This window comes from Alosa alosa, chromosome 18, assembly GCF_017589495.1.
Source record: "Alosa alosa isolate M-15738 ecotype Scorff River chromosome 18, AALO_Geno_1.1, whole genome shotgun sequence".
NCBI classification, from domain to species: domain Eukaryota; kingdom Metazoa; phylum Chordata; class Actinopteri; order Clupeiformes; family Clupeidae; genus Alosa; species Alosa alosa.
The window spans coordinates 22,685,558-22,705,174 of NC_063206.1; the positions used below are offsets into that span (position 1 = coordinate 22,685,558).

Consider the following 19,617-nt stretch of genomic DNA (forward strand, 5'->3'; position numbering starts at 1 on the left):
TTACGAGTACCTGGTAATGCCATTTGGCCTCACCAACGCCCCAGCGGTATTCCAGGCGCTGGTGAATGATGTGCTGTGGGACATGCTGAATAAATTCGTCTTCGTGTACCTGGACGACATCTTAATTTTCTCCAGAACTCTGTCCGAACACACCCGTCATGTCCAGCTGGTTCTTCGACGGCTCCTGGAGAACTCTCTTTATGTCAAAGCGGAGAAATGCGAGTTCCATGCTCAGACTGTGTCATTCCTGGGATACATCGTCGCTGAAGGCAATATCCAGATGGACCCCGCAAAGGTCTCGGCAGTTACCTCCTGGCCAGTTCCGGGGAATAGGAAGAAGTTGCAGCAATTCCTCGGTTTTGCCAATTTCTACCGGAAATTCATCCGGAACTACAGCTCCTCACAGCTCTGACCAGCATCAAACACCCCTTTTTCTGGACCCCAGAGGCCAACACAGCCTTTCATACCCTCAAGGCCCGGTTCACCACTGCCCCCATCCTCCAGATGCCGGATTCAGACCGGCAGTTCGTTGTCGAGGTGGATGCCTCAGATGTGGGAGTCGGGGCCATACTCTCTCAACGGGCAGAGGAGGACAAGTTGCACCCCTGTGCATTTTTCTCTCGCCGGCTTTCACCTGCAGAGCGCAATTATGATGTTGGAAACTGTGAGCTGTTGGCTGTCAAGCTTGCCCTGGAGGAGTGGCGTCACTGGCTGGAGGGGTCCACAGTTCCGTTCCTGGTCTGGACCGATCACAAAAACCTCATACATCCGCATTGCCAAACGTCTTAACCCCAGACAGTCCCGCTGGGCCTTGTTTTTCACCAGATTCAACTTCACCCTGTCATACCGCCCAGGTTCTCGGAACACCAAGCCGGATGCTCTCCCGTCAGTTTCAGAAGGATGACTCCCCTTCCCAGGAACCTGCATCAATTCTGCCCGATCCCTGCGTCGTAGCTGCCCTGACCTGGGATATCGAGGAGGAAATTCAAGAGGCCCTCTGTGACCATCCCAGTCCCAGTGCATGCCCAGACGGGTCGCCTCTTCGTTCCCAGAGAATTTGAGGTCCCCGGTCATACAGTGGGGACACAACTCCCCGCCTTGCCTGCCACCCGGGCTCACCAAGACCTGCCATCTCCCTTGCCCAGCTTCTGGTGGTCTTCTTTGAGAAGGGATGTCCGAGAATTCGTCCGTGCCTGCCCCACCTGCAATCAGAACAAGTCCTCCACTCGGCCCCCCGCTGGTTTACTCCAGCCCTTGCCTGTGCCCACACGACCCTGGTCCCACGTCTCCTTGGACTTTGTAACTGGCCTCCCACCATCAGGTGGGATGACTGTCATTCTCACTGTGGTTGACCAGTTCAGCAAGATGGCACACTTCATTCCCCTCCCTAAACTGCCATCTGCCAGAGAGACTGCCCAGGCTGTTCTTGATCATGTCTTCCGTCTACACGGGCTGCCCAGGGATGTTGTCTCTGACCGAGGCCCGCAATTCACCTCTACATTCTGGAAGGAGTTCTGCCGTCTTCTAGGAGCCACAGTGAGTCTCACCTCTGGGTTCCCCCCCGAGTCCAATGGTCAGTCCGAGTGGGCAAACCAGGAGTTGGAGAAGGCGCTGCGGTGCATGGTTTTCGCAAACCCCAGGCTTTGGCGCAACAACTGATGTGGATAGAGTATGCTCACAACTCCCTCACCTGCTCTGCCACTGGTATGTCACCTTTCCAGTGTGTGTATGGCTACCCGTCTGCCCTCGCCTATGCCCGCTGTTGCCGTCGTACCTAGTCACAAGCTCGTGCCACGCTACTCAAGTCAGCTGTCAGCTATGCCACTAGCCCAACCGCAGTCCGGCTCCAGTTGCCAACATCCATGAGGGTGCACCCTACTTTCCATGTTTCGAAAGTCAAGCCGACGCATGAAAGCCCGCTGGTCCCTGTGGTGCTTCCTCCTCGCCTCGTTGACGGTGGGCTGGTGTACACCATTCGATGCCTGCTTCGGTCCAGACGGCGAGGTAGGGGCCTCCAGTATCTCGTCGACTGGGAGGGCTATGGACCTGAGGAGAGGACCTGGGTGCCAGCCAGTCGGATTGTGGACCGGACACTCGTCGCCGACTTCCACCGTCTGCATCCTGATCAACCTGCAATCCGTAGGGGCCGCCCCAGAGGGATCCCTAACCGGCCTGCCCGCCCGGCTTCCTGTCCTGTGCCTGACCCTGTCTCGGTACCTGTCCCGTCTTCTGTCCACGACCCTCCAGCTCCCTCCGAGGATGAGGATGTTCACTGACCGCCGGAGGAATTCTAGCCTCCACCGGCTCCCCTCCTCCCCTCGGCGTGGTGTCACTCTTGGGGACTTCTGGGGCCGTCCCTTAGGGGGGGGGGGGTTCTGTCATGAGCGCTCTCTCTGCCTGGTAACACACGCTGATTGAAGTCTGATGACCTCCACCTGTTCCTGCTCTGCTCTGCTCTGCCTCACCCTCGTTACCTACCAGCTGCACTGCATTCACCACTCATCATGCCCTGTATATAAAGCCTTGCTTTTCAGTCTACACTTGTCAGATCGTCTGCAACCAGCACCAGTTACCTGCCTGTTTTGGAAAACGCCTCTGACTCTTTGCCTGTGATCCCGGACCCGCTCGACTACTTCTGTGTTCTCCAGCCCCGGTAATCTTGACCTGCCTTCTGTCCCTCTTCTACGAATACCGCCTAGTCCTTGACTGTACTGCTGCTTCGTTTCAATTGTGTGTGTGTGTGTGTGTGTGTGTGTGTGTGTGTGTGTGTGTGTCCCAGGACTTCCTGGATCATCCAGCTCCTGCCATCGCTGTTCGGCTACTGGGGTAACACACACACGCAGACTCTTGGAACTCCCGGAACCCCTGAAACCCCCATAATCCCCAACCCTTAAACTTTTGAACGTGACGCTTTTGTGGTCCTTGTCCTGTTTGGTGTCTGACACTGTGTATTTAGTGAAGCATATCCTTAAGGTATGCCTTTTGTATGTGAACATATGTTCTAAGAAGCATATAATAGGGCATTTATTCCATGTTTTTAACTACCAGTGGTAATGCTGGTCATACGCCATGAAGTTTAAATAGTTCTGCATGCTCACAATAAAAAAAAAAAAAAAAAATACCACAAGCTGTAACTTAACATCTCTTATATGTAACTCTCTTTTTTAATTATCACATGATGCCTCAGGCATCTGAGGCAGAATGGGCATCATATGTTTTTCAGAAACCACTTATGTGCTTCTGATATGAACTAATAAAGACCAGCTGTCCACCTCAATATTCTCTGTCAGGTAACCCCAGAGAGAGCCTAGTGTGTGTTTTTGTGAGTGTTTACGATTGGTCACATGCCCGAGGGCAGACAATTCTTCAGGTCAAGTTGTGGCCTGACAGTAAGATTTCATGCTTGGGCCAAGTAGATGAACAAAATAAACAAAACAAAGTTGTTTAAGGAAACACATCACTGACTAATGTGGAATTTAATTTTCTGTATATGTAGTGTGATTCTCTTTTTGTACAGAGTTTTCTCACTATGACAGCATCACCACTGAGGGATAAAGATGAAGCATGAATTCAGTCATTTTTATAAGCCAAAATAAGTATCACCAAGGTATCATTTAATGATATTCCTTCTCTTATGCTGCAGAAAAGAGACCATAGACTTCGGTTTGCATCCATATAAGTTAAGCACCTTTGAAGGAAAGTTCCCCTCCCTTTCCCTGTACAGTTTCCCTCCTAGATGCCGTAAAACCATCTCTGTTTCTGTTAATTAGACAGTAGATGGTGGGAGGCCTGATATTATCTCACACCACAAAACCAACCATCTCTCTCCAGGAGGCACCTCTGGGAAGTCGCTGCAAAGGTGGATATTACCACAGCCACAGTTAATCAGCTTGTTTCTGTGGTTCCCCCTTTTTGGACCAGCACACCCACAAAATCTGTTGTGTCAGACTGACTAACAAGCGTTTTAAGGAGTGTCATGTAAACAAAAATAACAGGAACGCATATAAACATATAACAAACCAAAAATGGTCCAAAGCTCAACTGTGTTTCTGAGAGGGGAAAATACTGGGGTGTATATAAGTCTGTAAGTCTGTATGCAGTTGTTATTGTAGGGCCACACAGTAACTCAACTGTGTGCTAATTTTTCTCGAGAAAGTTATGCTCCCTATATGTGCACAATGTGGAAGCAAAGGATTTCTGAGAGGCCACTCTCTGTTTAAGACCCAGATACAGACACGGTGTGCAAGGGCAAGACTAAATGACTACAGTGTCCGTCCTTCACACAAGGAGATTATATTGTCAAATTAACTCCTCATGGAAATGCACGGAATTTCCTATTATTTCCTGCCCGCTATTTCCCTACATGCCACATATATTTGAAATATGAGGTCCAAGCTCGGGCTATTTTTAACGAATGCAATTAAGGTACATAGACCATTTTTGTTTCTTTTTCTACTTTCTATCACTTTTTGGGGTTTGTTTTATTTTTCACCTCACCATGAGTCCAGTTTCCCACCTCTCTCTAAAGCAGCCTTTTATTACACCCAGATTTACTTTACATTACTGCTTGTATCATACCATGCCAACCTATGAAGGAATTCAAAATGATCTCACACTCCGACACACTAGACCATGTTATTTGGGACGGCAGGCTACGGGCAAGTCATGTGCAGTAAAAATAAACAACTCAGACATGGCTATCTGATATAGAATGCAATTTTGACTTTGTGCCTCCCAAGAGAGGGAAAGATAATACTCCCATAGCTAATTAGGTTATATTATGGCTCAGAGCCCATGGAAGAGGCCACAGTCAAGATCATAAACATTTAGGCCTCAAGGCTACCTTCTGTGTGAGCACTATGAACTTAAGGTCTTCCTTTGTCAAGCTCGGACTGCAGTCTGTAATATTGCACGTTTAGACATTTATTTTTATTTCAAGTGACAGTGTTTAAAACCACTAGGGTCAAGGTCAGTTCATGACTACATAATGTAAATATGGCACTATGACACTAATTATTTTGCTAAACATTGCATTATTGGAAGCATTCAGCAGTGTTCATTTTTATACCAAACACGATTGAAGTTTTCTCCTGAAAAGGATGATGGTTGTTTCCTGATACCAAGCATAACAACTATACAGGCCCCCTCTTATTTCTTCAGTGTTAACCACAATTACCCTACCCTTGAAATCACAAGCTTATGATGTGACTATTGCGTGCTCTGGAGAGAGAGATGCAGCTGGTCATTAAGTTGAAATGGCTGATCAGATGTGCTTTGAAAGGAAAGAAACAAAACATTCTCCCTGCACAACACTGACACAGACATGTGTCGATGCAGCTCCTTTGACATGTATGCAGAGGCATGGAGCTGTTTTAGAAACAAAACTGGAAAGAATGTGAAAAGTTAACCCATCATGTGAAAAGGAACCTTCTGTCAGACCTACACTTGAAATTAATTGTATGGTGTGTGTGTGTGTGTGTGTGTGTGTTTGTGGTATGTGTGTATGTGTGGGGGGGGCACAGACAAAGTCTGAGGCCCTTCAGGAGACTGACATTTCCCTGTGTAAAGTGTGGAGGCCTACGGTGGCAGTGAAAACAGACGCTTGACATGCTGCACACCACGCTACTGGGGCTTGAAAGGGCCTCTTCAGTTATGGCACATACCGCCCTCAGAGAAATAAAAATACTAAAATCCAAGACCCCTGTTTACCCTGGGGGTGGGCGTGTATATATGTGTGTGTGTGTGTGTGTGTGTGTGTGTGTGTGCATGTTAATGTGAGTATATATGTGTGTATGCTTACATTTTTGAGTGTGTGTGTGTGTGTGTGTGTTTGTGTGTGTGTGTGTGTGTGTGTGCGTGTTAATGTGAGTATATATGTGTGTATGATTACATTTTGTGTGTGTGTGTGTGTGTGTGTGTGTGTGTGTGTGTGTGTTGCACACATGTTTGAGTATGAGTGTGCATGTGGGTGCGGTGTGTATTTTCATTCCTCTCCACCTGGTTTTGGACTTTGGCTCGTGAGCAGAAATAAAAGGCAGCCCATGGGGTAGCCTGCAGAGCCTGTTTTCACACTGCGAGCACAAGGTCGGCTTTTACACCCCTAACACACACACAAACATGGCTCGCTCTCAGACTGTCAAAGCCCATCACTGATCAACAGACGTCTAGAGAGTGAAAACATCAATGCCTCAGATTTTTTGAAACATTGAATATGGCTATTTGAAGCACTGGACACTGACAGTCACAGTCAATTTGTGGTCAATACAATTACTGGAAATAATAGCATGGGAGGGGTCAGAGACAATCCCTGAAATTAAAATATAGTGCTCCTGTCTTTCCTTCAGACCTCAAGGTAATATTTCATTCAGAGGCTTCAACTAAACAAATCATAAGCTATCACACACACACATCAGCAGAAAGGTTGTACAGCATAGTTTAAAACCAACAGGGGCAGGCCTCCTCGGGTGAACGGGAGAGAAAAGCAGTGATTTACAACTTTACTCCTCCTGTAGGTGGCAGGTAGCCCCTTTGAAAATGTCTCAGGCATGAATGATGGGACATGGGGTCGGTCAGATGCTCTGCCAGGCTCAACAAAAATGCTATGACCTGCCCTGTGATGACATGTTCATACATTAACACAGCCCACAGGCTGTACTGCTGAAGACATGTCTCCCATATAATATAATATATGATCATTCAGTCACGCCCTGGATATACATTATCCATCTCTTCTCTCACCTGTGTGTTCATGTCATGACATTTATTAATCCAAACACAGGCATATTATACATGAAGGATAAGCCTGCTATGAAGCCTTTTCCATCAAATGTTTGATGGAATCACTATGACATGCAATTTCACCTAATTACAAAGGTAGAACATATGATTAAAGTCAGTGATGTGGGTTTTTCTTCCAGTAAGTGCACAATGTGAAACTGAATTTCAGCTGTTTCAACAAAATAAGGATAAGACAGGAATCTTGTCAAGACACTTGTATAATCTAGTAAGGCAGAAACAGGGTCTAATGTTTGATGTGGGCGACATCATGTCCCAGAAGCACGAGGCAAATAACTATCAACAGGATGCAATACACGTTCTGTACAGCAGTTTTTTCACCAGCGACCTTGGCTGCCCTATTACACTTTCCATGCCACGTTTGCTGTATGTCATGATATCATTCCTAACATTTCTTAAGTCAGGGTTTAGTTGTAGCCTACCAGTTAAAACACTTCAATCCCTTGAGATGCAGTGACCTTATTCTCTGGCTAATTGTTTGTGTTGTGCTGCCTTCTAGTGGTACAGCACTTTCATTATCCATCTATTTTCTATAAGGTCTATGTGAATGGTTAGCATTTGAAGTGTTGTATTTGAACAAAATGGACTGTAAATGAACAGAACTTCTGTTGATAGTAAATTAATTTATCAACAGAAGAGGTATACCTTACCTAGGCTATATCACCTATCAGGTTTGATTAAAATTACAGTATGCATCATTTTAATCAAACCTGATATTTTAGAATATTAGCCTGAACAAAACACAAACTGTGGTAAGGACATGCAGGTTATAATTGTCATACACATGAGAAATCATGCAGCTCTTCAACGAGTTGCAATAAATAGGAATTTCATGAGAGCAGATCTGATGAAAACTCTTCACACAAAATATCTATTTTCTAAGAGAACAGTCTGGATATTTCAAATAGGCTAGCTGATATTTTCATAATCAGTCACCTGCTTCTGAAATGTGTTTTTGCTTTGGCTATTCCCTAACTTGTGAAAATATTGGCATTAGGCTATCGTTTTTAATAAAACCATAGTTACTTTTAGACTTTGTTAAATAGGCCTAATTCAAGACAGACTTTTTATAAATCCTTTGCAATATCTATGCCCACCAAAATATTTGATGTCTGTCAACCATAGTGTCTGCCCTTCCTTTCAGGCCATAGTGACAAGGTTGACAATCCAGCCTTTTCATTCGTAGATCAAGCAGCTTCAAGCGATCAATATAAACCACGCCCGGAATTATTTTTCAGCAAATCGGTTGTCTTTAACGCTGTCAAGTGACCAATCCCCTTAGTCTTACGTAATTTCTTGAACGATTTGTACACGCCTCTTACCTGTCTAAACAAAATGACCAATCAGAGTCAGCTATGAAAAAACAGCAGCCAATCGGTCGTCTCCAAATCCTACAGCACGGTAGCCGAGTTATGCCAAACTGTACTAAGGGTATACATTTGGCACCACTCCGATGAACTGGTTCAAGCTTTTGTTCTTCCAAAACTGACTTTGTCAACCGTGCGGCTAGCTACATTTTGAAGATTTGACTGGGCCTTTTACAGAAGTGTTGTGTTAAACATTTTATCATATACTGATACAATCCACTTTAACCATCATCAGTCGACAGCTCCTTTTGCCGTTCACTAGCTGTCCTTATTTTTCCACACTTTTTCCTCTGATAACGGTTGTAGCTGACCAAGATAGGAGGCTCGAGTGCTAAGATGTCGAACCGAATGGTGTGCAGAGAAGCAAGTCATGCCGGCAGCTGGTACACGGCCTCAGGTAATGTTAGGCTAGAACCGGAGACAAGGGGTGTACAAATGTTTTTTCGCCCGAGGTCCGGGGAAGCAACAACGGGTGGTGGTGGTGATCAGCTGTGCATGTTTAAATGCCTCAAGAGGTTTCTTTAAAGGAGAAGGCCGTGCTATCAAATCCCTGCAATTGTCCCCAGCTAGGACTCGCTATCACTTTTCATTGCAACGTTACTCATTATTTCTAGTAATTCGAGCAGTCATTCAAGCAGTCTCGTTCATGTCCCTTTTTTTTTTTTTTTTTTTACTTTTTTGAGTGGAAGCTAACTGTAGCAACCTCTACAACCAATTGAACCGGTAACGTTAGTCCTAAAGATTACTGGATACTTAGCTATCAGTCGGTACTAGCTAACAGTTAGCGCTACTTTTAAACTAACATTAATTCACTATCAATCCTTTGTCACCACTTTAATTGTGCTAGGTGCCACTGCTATAACGTTCAAGCCTGTGATGGGATGGATATAATCTGCCATTGGCTGTTATTATGCTGCAACGTTAAATGTTTACTCAAGCATACTATGCTAGCGATAACTCGCTAGCTTGCATGTCCAGACTTGGTGCTATGTCTGAACAAGTCGACAACTATAATGTTTTTATGTTACCTTTACCCATCCTTGTTTGTTGTATTGGATGTTTATTATGGAATAGCAAGTCCAAGATGGATGAACTGAAACCATCAAAGTTCGCATGTCCAGTTTGCAACTCACAAAAGTAGTAAAATGTGATCTTTAAGTGTATAAAGAAGCATGGCGCTCTTAGAAAGATGATTTCAAAGGAATGGGTGGATGTTGGACTTATGTAAAACTACTCTTGGACAGGAAGAGTAAAGGGTAAATAATATGCACAATTCGGGCAACAGTAGTTTGAGGCTACACAAGGCAAGCTGAACTTGTCAAAATGTGTCCTTCTCACGGAAAAACAAACAACATATAGCGCTGGCCAACATTTATTTTTAGCAAAGCTAGCCAAGATTTTTCTTTCCGGTTGGCTAACGCTAACCTAGCCTTGTGCGCTCTCCGTTGTATTTCGGTGTTTGAAATGAAGAATAGAAAAGGGGAAAATACCAATAGCTGCACTATTTAGCTGGCTCACATAGTGATCTGGCTTACTCGGCACATTCACACTGTTCGAGTGCCTTTGTTGGAGGGGGTGACAATCCCAACGTAGTCTTATCACAATGGATGTATAGCCTACTAGCTACTATATGGTTTATGCAGAGAATGTCTAGGCTCTGGTTTATGTCAGCTTGCCGAAGTGAACTGCAAATGACAAGCATATTTTTGGAATGATGACAGGTTTTGCTATACATAGTCTACTAACACAAGACACGCCCCACGTCTTTTAACGTTGGTAGATCTGTTTAATTGCGATGAAATCATCGAACGTTATTGTGTCGGCCTGTTTGGTAGCAAGCTAACGTTAGCTATATGTAAACGACCATAGGAATAGTTAGCTTTGCCCTAGATATGTCTTTGTCCGTCCAAGAAACCCGATTCCTACGATATATCCATCCAATATCGATGGCCAGACGTTGAACTAATATGTAACATGTTATTTCTGCCCTTTAACCCTTCCAATAGTGCCTTTGAGATCATTTGACTCCTCCATAATAAATGCACTGTTTTGGCAGATCGCATGGGAAACAAAAGAATGGACAAGGCCCCTAAGGTGTCATATTGCACAAACAAATTTGCGTTCCAATGCCATTTAAACTGGGAATGTGGATGAGTAAATAGGCTTACACAAATTGGATACTGTTCTTTGAACTTATCAGTAACAACATAACACTGATCATGTCAAACTTTGCAGCAAATTAAATTCTGCTTTTCACTAGCAGAGTAAAGAAGATGTCAATAACACAAGTGTGTTGTCTGACACTTTCCATCACCACTGACATGAACACCATTTCAGAAATGGCCTGCCTTTTGAGTGTTCTGCTAACCCTTAATTTTCCTAGACTTCAGTGGTATAAGTATAATACTCTGGGGGCCCATTCGACTGCAGTGTTAGACCATGGTATGCATGGATATACTGTATGGTAACCTCATTAAATCTGCTGGCTCAATCTCTCTGACTCCCGTGGCCTTGCACACGTACTGTACCACTTCCACAGTAGCTGTGAAAGTCAAACCACATCCGACTGGAACAATAAGAAACACTATAAATATTGTATGGAAAAAAAAAACACATTTACAATATACTAATGGCGAAACGGCTGAACTCCCGTTCAGTTAAACTTTCATTGATTGTATTATGTCTCCTATTCTGCATGCTTGGGCATTAATATAGATACTACGGCAGTCAGCCTCAATGACGTCAGTGATAAAATGGTCAGAGGTCATGCTGCCTCGACCACATAGCAGTCTCTCTCCTCATGCCAAATGGCTTGCGATGCCTCTCAAAGGTCAGCAGGTCCAAGAATGGGATTAGGTTGCATAGACTGTCTCAATTGATGGTGGAAGACCGACTGTTTGGGATGAACCTGTTTGGTTTCTCTTTGTACCAAAGAATGTTGCTGAGCTTGGTCAAAGGTTTTGTTTCAAGCAAATTCCTGGACAATCTAATAACATAGCTTAGATTTGGTTGGTCACCCTATGTAAAGTCAGTCTAGCAGTACACTCTGAGGTCATCTGACAGTGCCACATAAGATGCATGTTTCCATTAATTTGTTTGTCAGTGCTGCTGTCACAATTAGAATGACAAATTAGAGGCAGCTCGATGAGTCATAGATTGATCAATTCTAATCACCCCCTGTTCTTCCTCTATTTTTCTCTGAAGGATCCCAGCTGAACGCACAATTAGAGGGCTGGTTATCTCAAGCACAAGGCACAGATAAGCCTGCGAGAGCCATCATTGCACCGTAAGCATTGTGAAAATTTCTTCTGTTGCAGAAAATGTCATCCAGCAAGTTTTTTTTTTCTCCGTTGGTGCAAAACACCTAAGGCTATTGATCTTAATTTGCCTCTGCAGTCACCACATGCTTTTGATTCAAAAGCGCAGACTGATACACTGCCGGTTAAAGTTTGAGGTCACTTAGAAATTTCCATTCCACTCCATTATAGACAGAATACCAGCTGAGATCAGTTAAATTGTTTTTTTAATCAGGGCAGCAGTTTACATAATTGCAAAAGGGTTCTCCCATGTTTTCTCAGTTAGCCTTTTAAAATGAGATCAGATTAGTAAACAGAATGTGCCTTTGAAACATTGGAAGAATGGTTGTTAATAATGGGCAATGTAGATACTGCATTAAAGATCAGCAGTCGAGAACTATTTTGCAATTATGTAAGCACATAATGTAATCTGAAAACTGTTGCCCTGATTAAAAAAAACAATGCAACTGATCTCGGCTGGTATTCTGTCTATAATGGAGTGGAATGGACATTTCTAAGTGACCCCAAGCTTTTGACCGGTAGTGTATTTTGTGACATATATTTCCTGTTTTGCAGACATGCTGGATATACCTACTGCGGCGCTTGTGCTGCACACGCTTACAAACAGGTTGACCCCTCTGTCACGTGAGTGCTTTTCTCTCCATCCTTAAGCGATCTCTTAAACAGGCCTGACTTGAGTAGTTAGTAAAGATAAACACTATCAATGTCAGCCTGTCTGCTGTGAGCGCAAAAAAAAAAGCTGTATATTTCAACTGCGAGCCTCCATACTTTCTGGGAAAGTGACGGCGGAACCAGCTCTGTGAGAGTGATAAGGAGCTTTAACATTAAGTGGACCTAAACACTGTCAATGTCGACCTGTCTGCTGTGAATGCAAAAAAAATGCTGTATACTGTTGGGCTCCACAACACAACTTTCAACTGCGAGCCTCCATACTTTCTTGGAAAGTAATGTTGGAACCATCTCTGTATGGGTGATAAAGAGCTGTGACCTAAAGTGGACATAAACTGTAAAGAGCGAGACTCCCTTACCAGATCCCAGTTCTAACCTAAAACATTTCCAGCCTTAACACCAGGGATTAGAAATGGGTCGAAGAACGAAAATGAAAACTGGAAAATAACACAATTCTTGGATGAACGTAGCCGAAAACGGGAACAAAACTAATTTCACTTGTTCCGGAGTGAAAATGCTTATTTTTCAAAAGTCCAAGTCACCTGCCTACACAGTGTTCCACAGACCCCTTATAGGATGTATTTAGTCAGATTGTATGAATCTGTGTCTCCCCACCTACTACTTGATAAAGGATTTTCATATCCAACACTATCTAACTGCCTTTTCCAAGTATGTAGCCTAAATTACTGAAACGTGTGAAATAACATGGGCTACTACAGACACTAGGGAAATATCTATAGGCCTGTCATGCAGTTTGTTGCACCACACATAGATTAGGCTATTACAGGGCAGACATTTAAGATCTGATATTATATAGGCTAATTGCCTACTTTCAAATCTCGCCCCATACACCTGAATTCAGGCACAGTGTTTTTAACAGTTATCCTTGTTATATCAGTACATCAGTTATATCTAATATGCTTTGCTTTTAAAGCTTTAAGGCTGTTGGGCAAAAGAAAGCCTATAGTATTGTGCCACCGGCCATAAATCAATTTGTAAAGGCAATGTCATTTTTAAAGGAACGTTATTCACCGTTCTTCTAAAATGTTCTAGCCGGTTACCATTTAGAGAAGAGGCCTTGGAACACTGGAACAGCAACAAAAAAAATAATGTTTCCCCCAAAAGTGGTGTTCAGCTACCTGGCCTGTATTCCTTACAGGGCTGCTGTTAATCTTCTTATTCATATTCAGCCACAAATACCACTAAAAGATGGCGAGACATTTCGACCACTCTTTCTGGCTTAAGAGGCTGTAGTTTACATTGATCAACACAGTTGACATCAATGTTGACTCTGCTTTAATGGAACCCTCTCTCTGCTGCCATGACGCCCTGTGACTGCAGCCGGAGGGTGTTCATCCTGGGACCCTCGCACCACGTACCGCTGTCCCGCTGCGCACTCTCGCCTGCTGAAGTCTACAGAACTCCGCTGTACGACCTCAAGATTGACCAGAAGGGTAACTCATCACACCCATCTACCTAGATCCTATTTGACCTGGTGTAGAAGTTCTTCTTGAAAAATGTTCAGAAATCTATATTGAGTTTGCAAAAAAAAACATAATTTATAAACAATGCATTAACATACTGGAATCTGAACAGCACATACTTAAATACAAGACTCTTGTTAAAGTTTTGTCAAAAGTCCTATCATCTGAAGTAATTGTTATATCTATAGTATTGACTTATTCTGAAAAGTGCTATCTGAGTAACTTTTGTTTACAGGGAAACTGCTAAAATGTCTGTTGTTTATAAAATACTGACCCTGTGGTCAGCCGTTGGGCTTGGTATCGCACGCTCACATCTGCAGACTTGGATGGAAAAATGTGCCTCTGTGTTTGTTTTGTCAGATGTTGTTGTCTTAATCGCTGTCGTCATCAAACCACAGTTTTGTGCACTAGCCTCAAAAACAACCCTCCAGGAAGCCGGCGCTCCGGCATGAGTTTGTCTCCTTTCAGGCACTGCCAAGAAATTCCACTGAGAGAGACCCACGCTCACAGTTTAGTGTATTTGCATAACTAGAGTAGTTGCGGTGCCGTGGGCTGTTGTATTTCACCTCCTTGGCGGCTTGTATTTGCACAGTTTATGCTGACCTCTGGAAAACGGGGATGTTTGAGCGGATGAGCCTCCAGACGGACGAGGACGAGCACAGCATCGAGATGCACCTGCCTTACACTGCTAAAGCCATGGAGAGGTAGGGCTGCAGGGGCTCTCATCGCCTGAGGCGCAGTGTCTCAGTGCTACTTCCCAGCCAGTTCAGTCCTCCAAAACGAATTTCTGAGTTCATTTAGTACTGTAAAGTGCAAGTTAATGCTGTAAGTGCACCTCCATGTGCTTAATGTTGTTATGATGTCCTGTGATGATTATTATTCTGTGTGACGAAATTTTAAGTCTTAAAACGGTTTCATCGGTGCCATAAATTTCATACTGGGTGAAGTACAATCCATCTTCTAAATTGATGCATGTTTTTACAAGATATAAGGAATTAAGGTTAGCAGCAGCAGTAATATTATGCATGTTTATCAGAAATACATTATTATGCAAAGACCGTGTGGGACAGTGAGATTTCCTCATTGGTCTGTGCAGCTTCTATGTGAGCCCACTCAGCAGACTGCAGTCCTGCCCTCATCAGCATGCAAAGCGGGAGACGGGCATTATTGAGCCCCAGCACTCGCTCTCTCTAATTCATCACCTCCCGCTCCTGCCTTTAGGCCTGCAGTCGGATCTGTTTACACTTTCTAGAGGAAGTCTTAATTAGTTCTCAGAAATGGATGTCCAGTGATAAATGGATCCTGCTATTAATGCAGGAGCTGTCAACCGCCCGCGCGCCCGCCCACTCACCACCCCCACCGTCCTCCCATCTCCATCCTGCACTCACACATATAGTCTGTAACTCCGAAGTGTTGGCTCAGCACATCAGGGTGAGGTTGTTTTTTTTTTTGCGGCTGCAGCCATAAAGAGGAGTTCAGCATCGTCCCTGTGCTGGTGGGGGCCTTGAGCGAGTCCAAAGAGCAGGAGTATGGGAAGCTGCTCAGCAAGTACTTGGCTGACCCCAGCAACCTCTTCATCATCTCGTCAGACTTCTGCCACTGGGGTAGGCACTCCCCCCACCCCCACCCTCTCCTCACACTGGGATTGGGTTTTACTCAAGCTCTTGACTGGTATGGGTCCGTACTTTACCAGGCCAGACTCTATACCAGAATAGGATGCAACCAAGGAGTATTGTATCCATGTTATAAACATGTTTTAACTTTATCTGTAATCTATTGCTGAAATTGGTATGAAAGGTCATGTAGATTTCGTGTCTTAGTGGCAGACCACTATGCGTACCTTTTAAGCGTACCTTTTAGAGGTTTACCTGTAAGTTTATGTCTGTGCTTGTGTGGCTCTTCTGTGTCCTTTTAAAGGTCAGCGGTTCCGGTACACATACTATGACGAAAGCCAAGGAGAGATTTACAGATCCATTGAACATATTGACAAAATGGTAAATACTTACCTTTTCAGCATTTCGCTGACATTCAACAAAGCTGTGGTGTGCTACATAGGTGAGCTACGAAAAGCAATCAAACTGAGCTCTGATGTAACACTGGCAGGATACCTCCTGTGGACAGTGTTCCCTTGGCAGGATGTTGCCATGCGAACAGTGATGTGTCATCGCTGGAATTTTAATTGCTGCCTCAGAGGTTTATCCAGTGCCAGATATGCTCAACCAAAATTTCCCTCATTATTAGATTTTGTTAGACACACACACACACACACACACACATACACACATACACACACACACACACACACACACACACACACACACACACACACACTTCTTCCTTTAAAAAGCTGTCTGAGGAAATTGTGCATCACCTACTTTGAAATCTTTTAAATTAGTCCTGTGTCCAGCCATATTTTTTAATCATGTTTGCATGGCTATAAGAGAAATCATGAATTGCATGCATATAATTGAATACTATACTGTTGTGTTAGAAATTATAAATTTTTTCCACAGGGAATGGGAATCATAGAGCAGTTGGATCCTATGTCTTTTAGCAACTACTTGAAGAAGTACCACAATACTATTTGTGGTCGCCATCCTATTGGAGTGCTTCTAAATGTGAGTGTTTTTCCAAGGGATGGCCTCATATCAGCTGACTCATTATGTTTACAGGCTTAACTGAATTACAGAAAGGGAATAAAAAGCCCATATTCATTTAATTTGGAACTGATTGGCGTCACGGTTCATTTGCCATGTAATGTTACTGATTTTGTGTGTGTGTGTGTGTTTGTTTGCTTGCAGGCTGTGGCTGAACTGAAGAAGACTGGTATGGACATGAACTTCTCTTTCCTGAACTATGCCCAGTCGAGCCAATGCAGGAACTGGCAGGACAGCTCTGTGAGCTACGCTGCTGGGACCCTCACCGTTCATTGAGGTCAAACTTCTCAGGCGCCATTGGAGCTCCCAGAACCCCCCCCCATCCTCCTTGTTTTCCTCCCTAATGCCCCTCTCCAAACCTATTTCCCCAGTCAGGGATGGATAGCTTAGCTCCCTTCACCCCCCACACACACACCCCCCTTTCCCCCTTTTTAGTAGAATGACCTGCAAAGTCTGATGCAGTTTGGGATCCTTTTACTTGCAGAGCTGATGTATAATGCATTACAAACTAACTCCTTCTTTCTCTCTCTCTCTTTCTTTTTCTCTTTCTCTCTCTTTCTCTTTCTCTCTCTCTTTCTCTCTCTTTCTCTCTCTCTCTCTCTTTCTCTCTCTCATTACCGAGAGCACCGAGTTGAAATTCCAACTCCAAGTTGCAGTCTGGAATGGTCTTGGATGGCGTTTAGTGTTTGTTCCTCGGTTGGGGTTTGCTGAATGGTAGTAGGAACAGATTTTGGGGTCTAAAGGGGACTTAAGTTATCTGTCAAGTCATTATTATCCAGTCAAATACTGATATGATATTAGAAGTAAAAAAAAAGAATCACAAAGACTTAAAATATGTGCACTCTTTGTAGATATGTGCATATGTAACCTTGTGATAAAAATAATAAAAAATACTTATGAAACATATGGAAGTGATAACAAATTTCACCAAGTCATACTTGATGAGAAAGAAAAAGCAGAGTGCTACTAGCTATATCCTTGTAAGCCCTTGAGAGTAGCAGCATAAGTAGCTACTGCCATATGTTTTCAATGTAGGCCTGTTGTTTATTGTTGCTAACAAAGGGCTACACACTACCAAGTTCACTAACCCGCAGCCGTATGAAAATATATATACTATATATAGATATATATATAAACCAAAAAATGTTTTTTATGCTTTCACAGTAGTCTATTAAAATGTCTCCCTTTCCTTTGCATTCATATATTTTTGTTTATTTAGGGTAAGCGTCTTTTCCTCTTTTAATTTGTAGTATTTGTCATTATTACCCTATTTTGTATGTATACAAGTAGGCAGTGTGGTAGTGGATTTGAGAGGTGCCCCGACTTAAGGCCTTTGCACACTGAAATCCGTAATTTTGTATGAATCCATTTTTTTCGGTCCATCAAATTCAGAACGCTGCAGTCAAAAACTTAATTCTCTGACAGTATACAGATGCAAAAAACGTAAATGCACAAAAACAAAAAACATTTTTGTCAGACTAAAATTTCAGAGTCAGTGTGCAAATGTGATTGAGACAACGTGAGATTATATATATTTTTCAATCTGACAATTTTGCACGAAAATACGAACTCTGTGCAAAAGGCCTTTAGAGGGTGCCCTGTGTTGGTAGTCTTCTGGGCACATAGAACAGCTCCAAGAGCCCCTGGTAGCAGTGGGTTTTTACAGCTGAGAGACTGGCGTGCCCCTGAAAAAAAGAAGATAAGAAGGAGGGGGGCGGGGGGCAGGGGTGTAATAAACCCTGAATAAACGTAGGATCCTGACGCACTGTAATAGTTCCGCTCTACTGTAGGCTAGTTGTCTAACCCCCATGTATTGTACTATTTCCATAACCTCCCCCCGATGAGCACAACGCAACAAGAGACACCCTCTTCCTCTCCACATCAAGTCCTGTGACACCTGTCAATCAAAGCCTGTGCCCTCCACAACTCCACCAAGGGAAGAAAAAAAAACATGTAGAGTTTGAGTGCTTCAAACTGTTCTGTGGAAACAGTGGGGCAGTTCACACCATGCAGATGTGCCTTGGGTCACTGTTACAACGTCTTTATTATTATTCTTTTTTTTGTTTGTTGATGTAATGCTCTGTGTTCTCCTCCTGGTTCTTCTGCTCCTGCCCCCCACCCCACCCCACCTCCAAAAAAAACCTCAGTCTTTTGCAGCGCTGGACCAGCTGTTTGTTTTTGAACTCCACAACCCTTGTCTTTCTCAGAGGAAGGACTGCATCCATGTCTACTGTCCGCTAAAGTCAGCACAACCCCCTCACTCCCATCTGGAGGATGTTCCCCTTGTTGTGATTGTTTTTCATTGTTTTTGTTTTTCATTATGTCTGTTTTACTTCATAGCAAGTAACGTTCTTAAGTTTTTAATGCGTTGTCACACATCAATGTCAAGGAGTCAACTGATGCTCCAACTGGAGCTTGATTATTATGTTTATTTTAATCTCAGGTTACATTGATGAAGCATCACAGGATGCTTGCCAGATATGACAAGGGTCATGCCCAATGTTACAAAGAAGAAAAAAAACAGAGTAAAATAAGTGAAAAGTGTCCCTGCGCTGAGGTGTTTTCCTTCCTTGTGTGTTCAATTCAAGCTTCAAGTTTTATTGTCACATGTACTTTGCAATACAACAACATTTCACACATTCTTATGCCACAATTACAGTAGTGTAAGGATAAAAGGGGAAAATAAACGTGGGGAGGGGGGGGGCATAGATAAAGAGAGTTGTAGAAGAGACTTGGTTTGGAGCTCTTTGGCACTAAATAATAGTTTATTTTTCCCTGTGAACCAAGTCATTCCAGGATTCCGGTATGCACCCGACACCCTCTGCTGATGACTCATCCTTGGTTCCATTCTAAACTGGTGGAAATGCAGACTGGTTCACTAGATGGCACCAAGATTTTGCCAAGATACCAAAGAATTCGGAATGAAATCGGTTCAAGAAGCAGTTCTTTGTTGGTCAAGAAATGCTTTTAGTGTTTCAGACTTTGCAGACAGTGATGAAATATGAATTTCTATATGTTTGTGTTGGAAAAATTCTTTACCCCCCAGTGTAAGGAGATTTGCATTGTGTTGGTCAGTTGAGCCAGCCGACACGAAACTGAAACAGGATTCATGATGGAACCGGATTGCATTCTAGTCAGATTTCAGCTGATTGTACAATCAGATGTTATGTCATCATCGCGAGAAATGACTCATTAGGAGGCTTTCCCCAAAGGGTCATGATCGAGTCCATAGTGGAATTAAATAAAGTTGAGCCTTATGTTCCTTTATGAAAGTGCTGCTACAGCAGGATCACGTGATCCTCCTAACAGAATCCCTCCAGTCAGAAGG

The 19,617-nt window shown here is 43.6% G+C and overlaps 1 protein-coding gene across 1 annotated transcript; it reads left to right on the forward strand.

Moving 5' to 3' along the window:
• The first annotated feature begins 8,219 nt into the window (after nt 1–8,219).
• memo1 (mediator of cell motility 1) lies at nt 8,220–18,833 on the forward strand. Its single transcript, XM_048270054.1, has 9 exons — nt 8,220–8,559; nt 11,367–11,448; nt 12,035–12,103; nt 13,490–13,602; nt 14,225–14,336; nt 15,094–15,236; nt 15,550–15,626; nt 16,146–16,250; nt 16,434–18,833. The coding sequence occupies exons 1-9, from the start codon at nt 8,499–8,501 to the stop codon at nt 16,563–16,565; spliced, it is 894 nt and encodes a 297-aa protein (XP_048126011.1). The 5' UTR covers nt 8,220–8,498; the 3' UTR covers nt 16,566–18,833.
• The last annotated feature ends 784 nt before the right edge of the window (nt 18,834–19,617 follow it).

Excerpts from the sequence above, each read along its gene's own strand:
- memo1 (XM_048270054.1), top strand. The coding sequence starts at position 8,499 with ATGTCGAACCGAATGGTGTGCAGAGAAGCAAGTCATGCCGGCAGCTGG. Across the intron at positions 14,337-15,093 it reads ACTGCTAAAGCCATGGAGAG|CCATAAAGAGGAGTTCAGCA; the intron begins GTAGGGCTGCAG and ends TTGCGGCTGCAG. Across the intron at positions 16,251-16,433 it reads CTATTGGAGTGCTTCTAAAT|GCTGTGGCTGAACTGAAGAA; the intron begins GTGAGTGTTTTT and ends GTTTGCTTGCAG.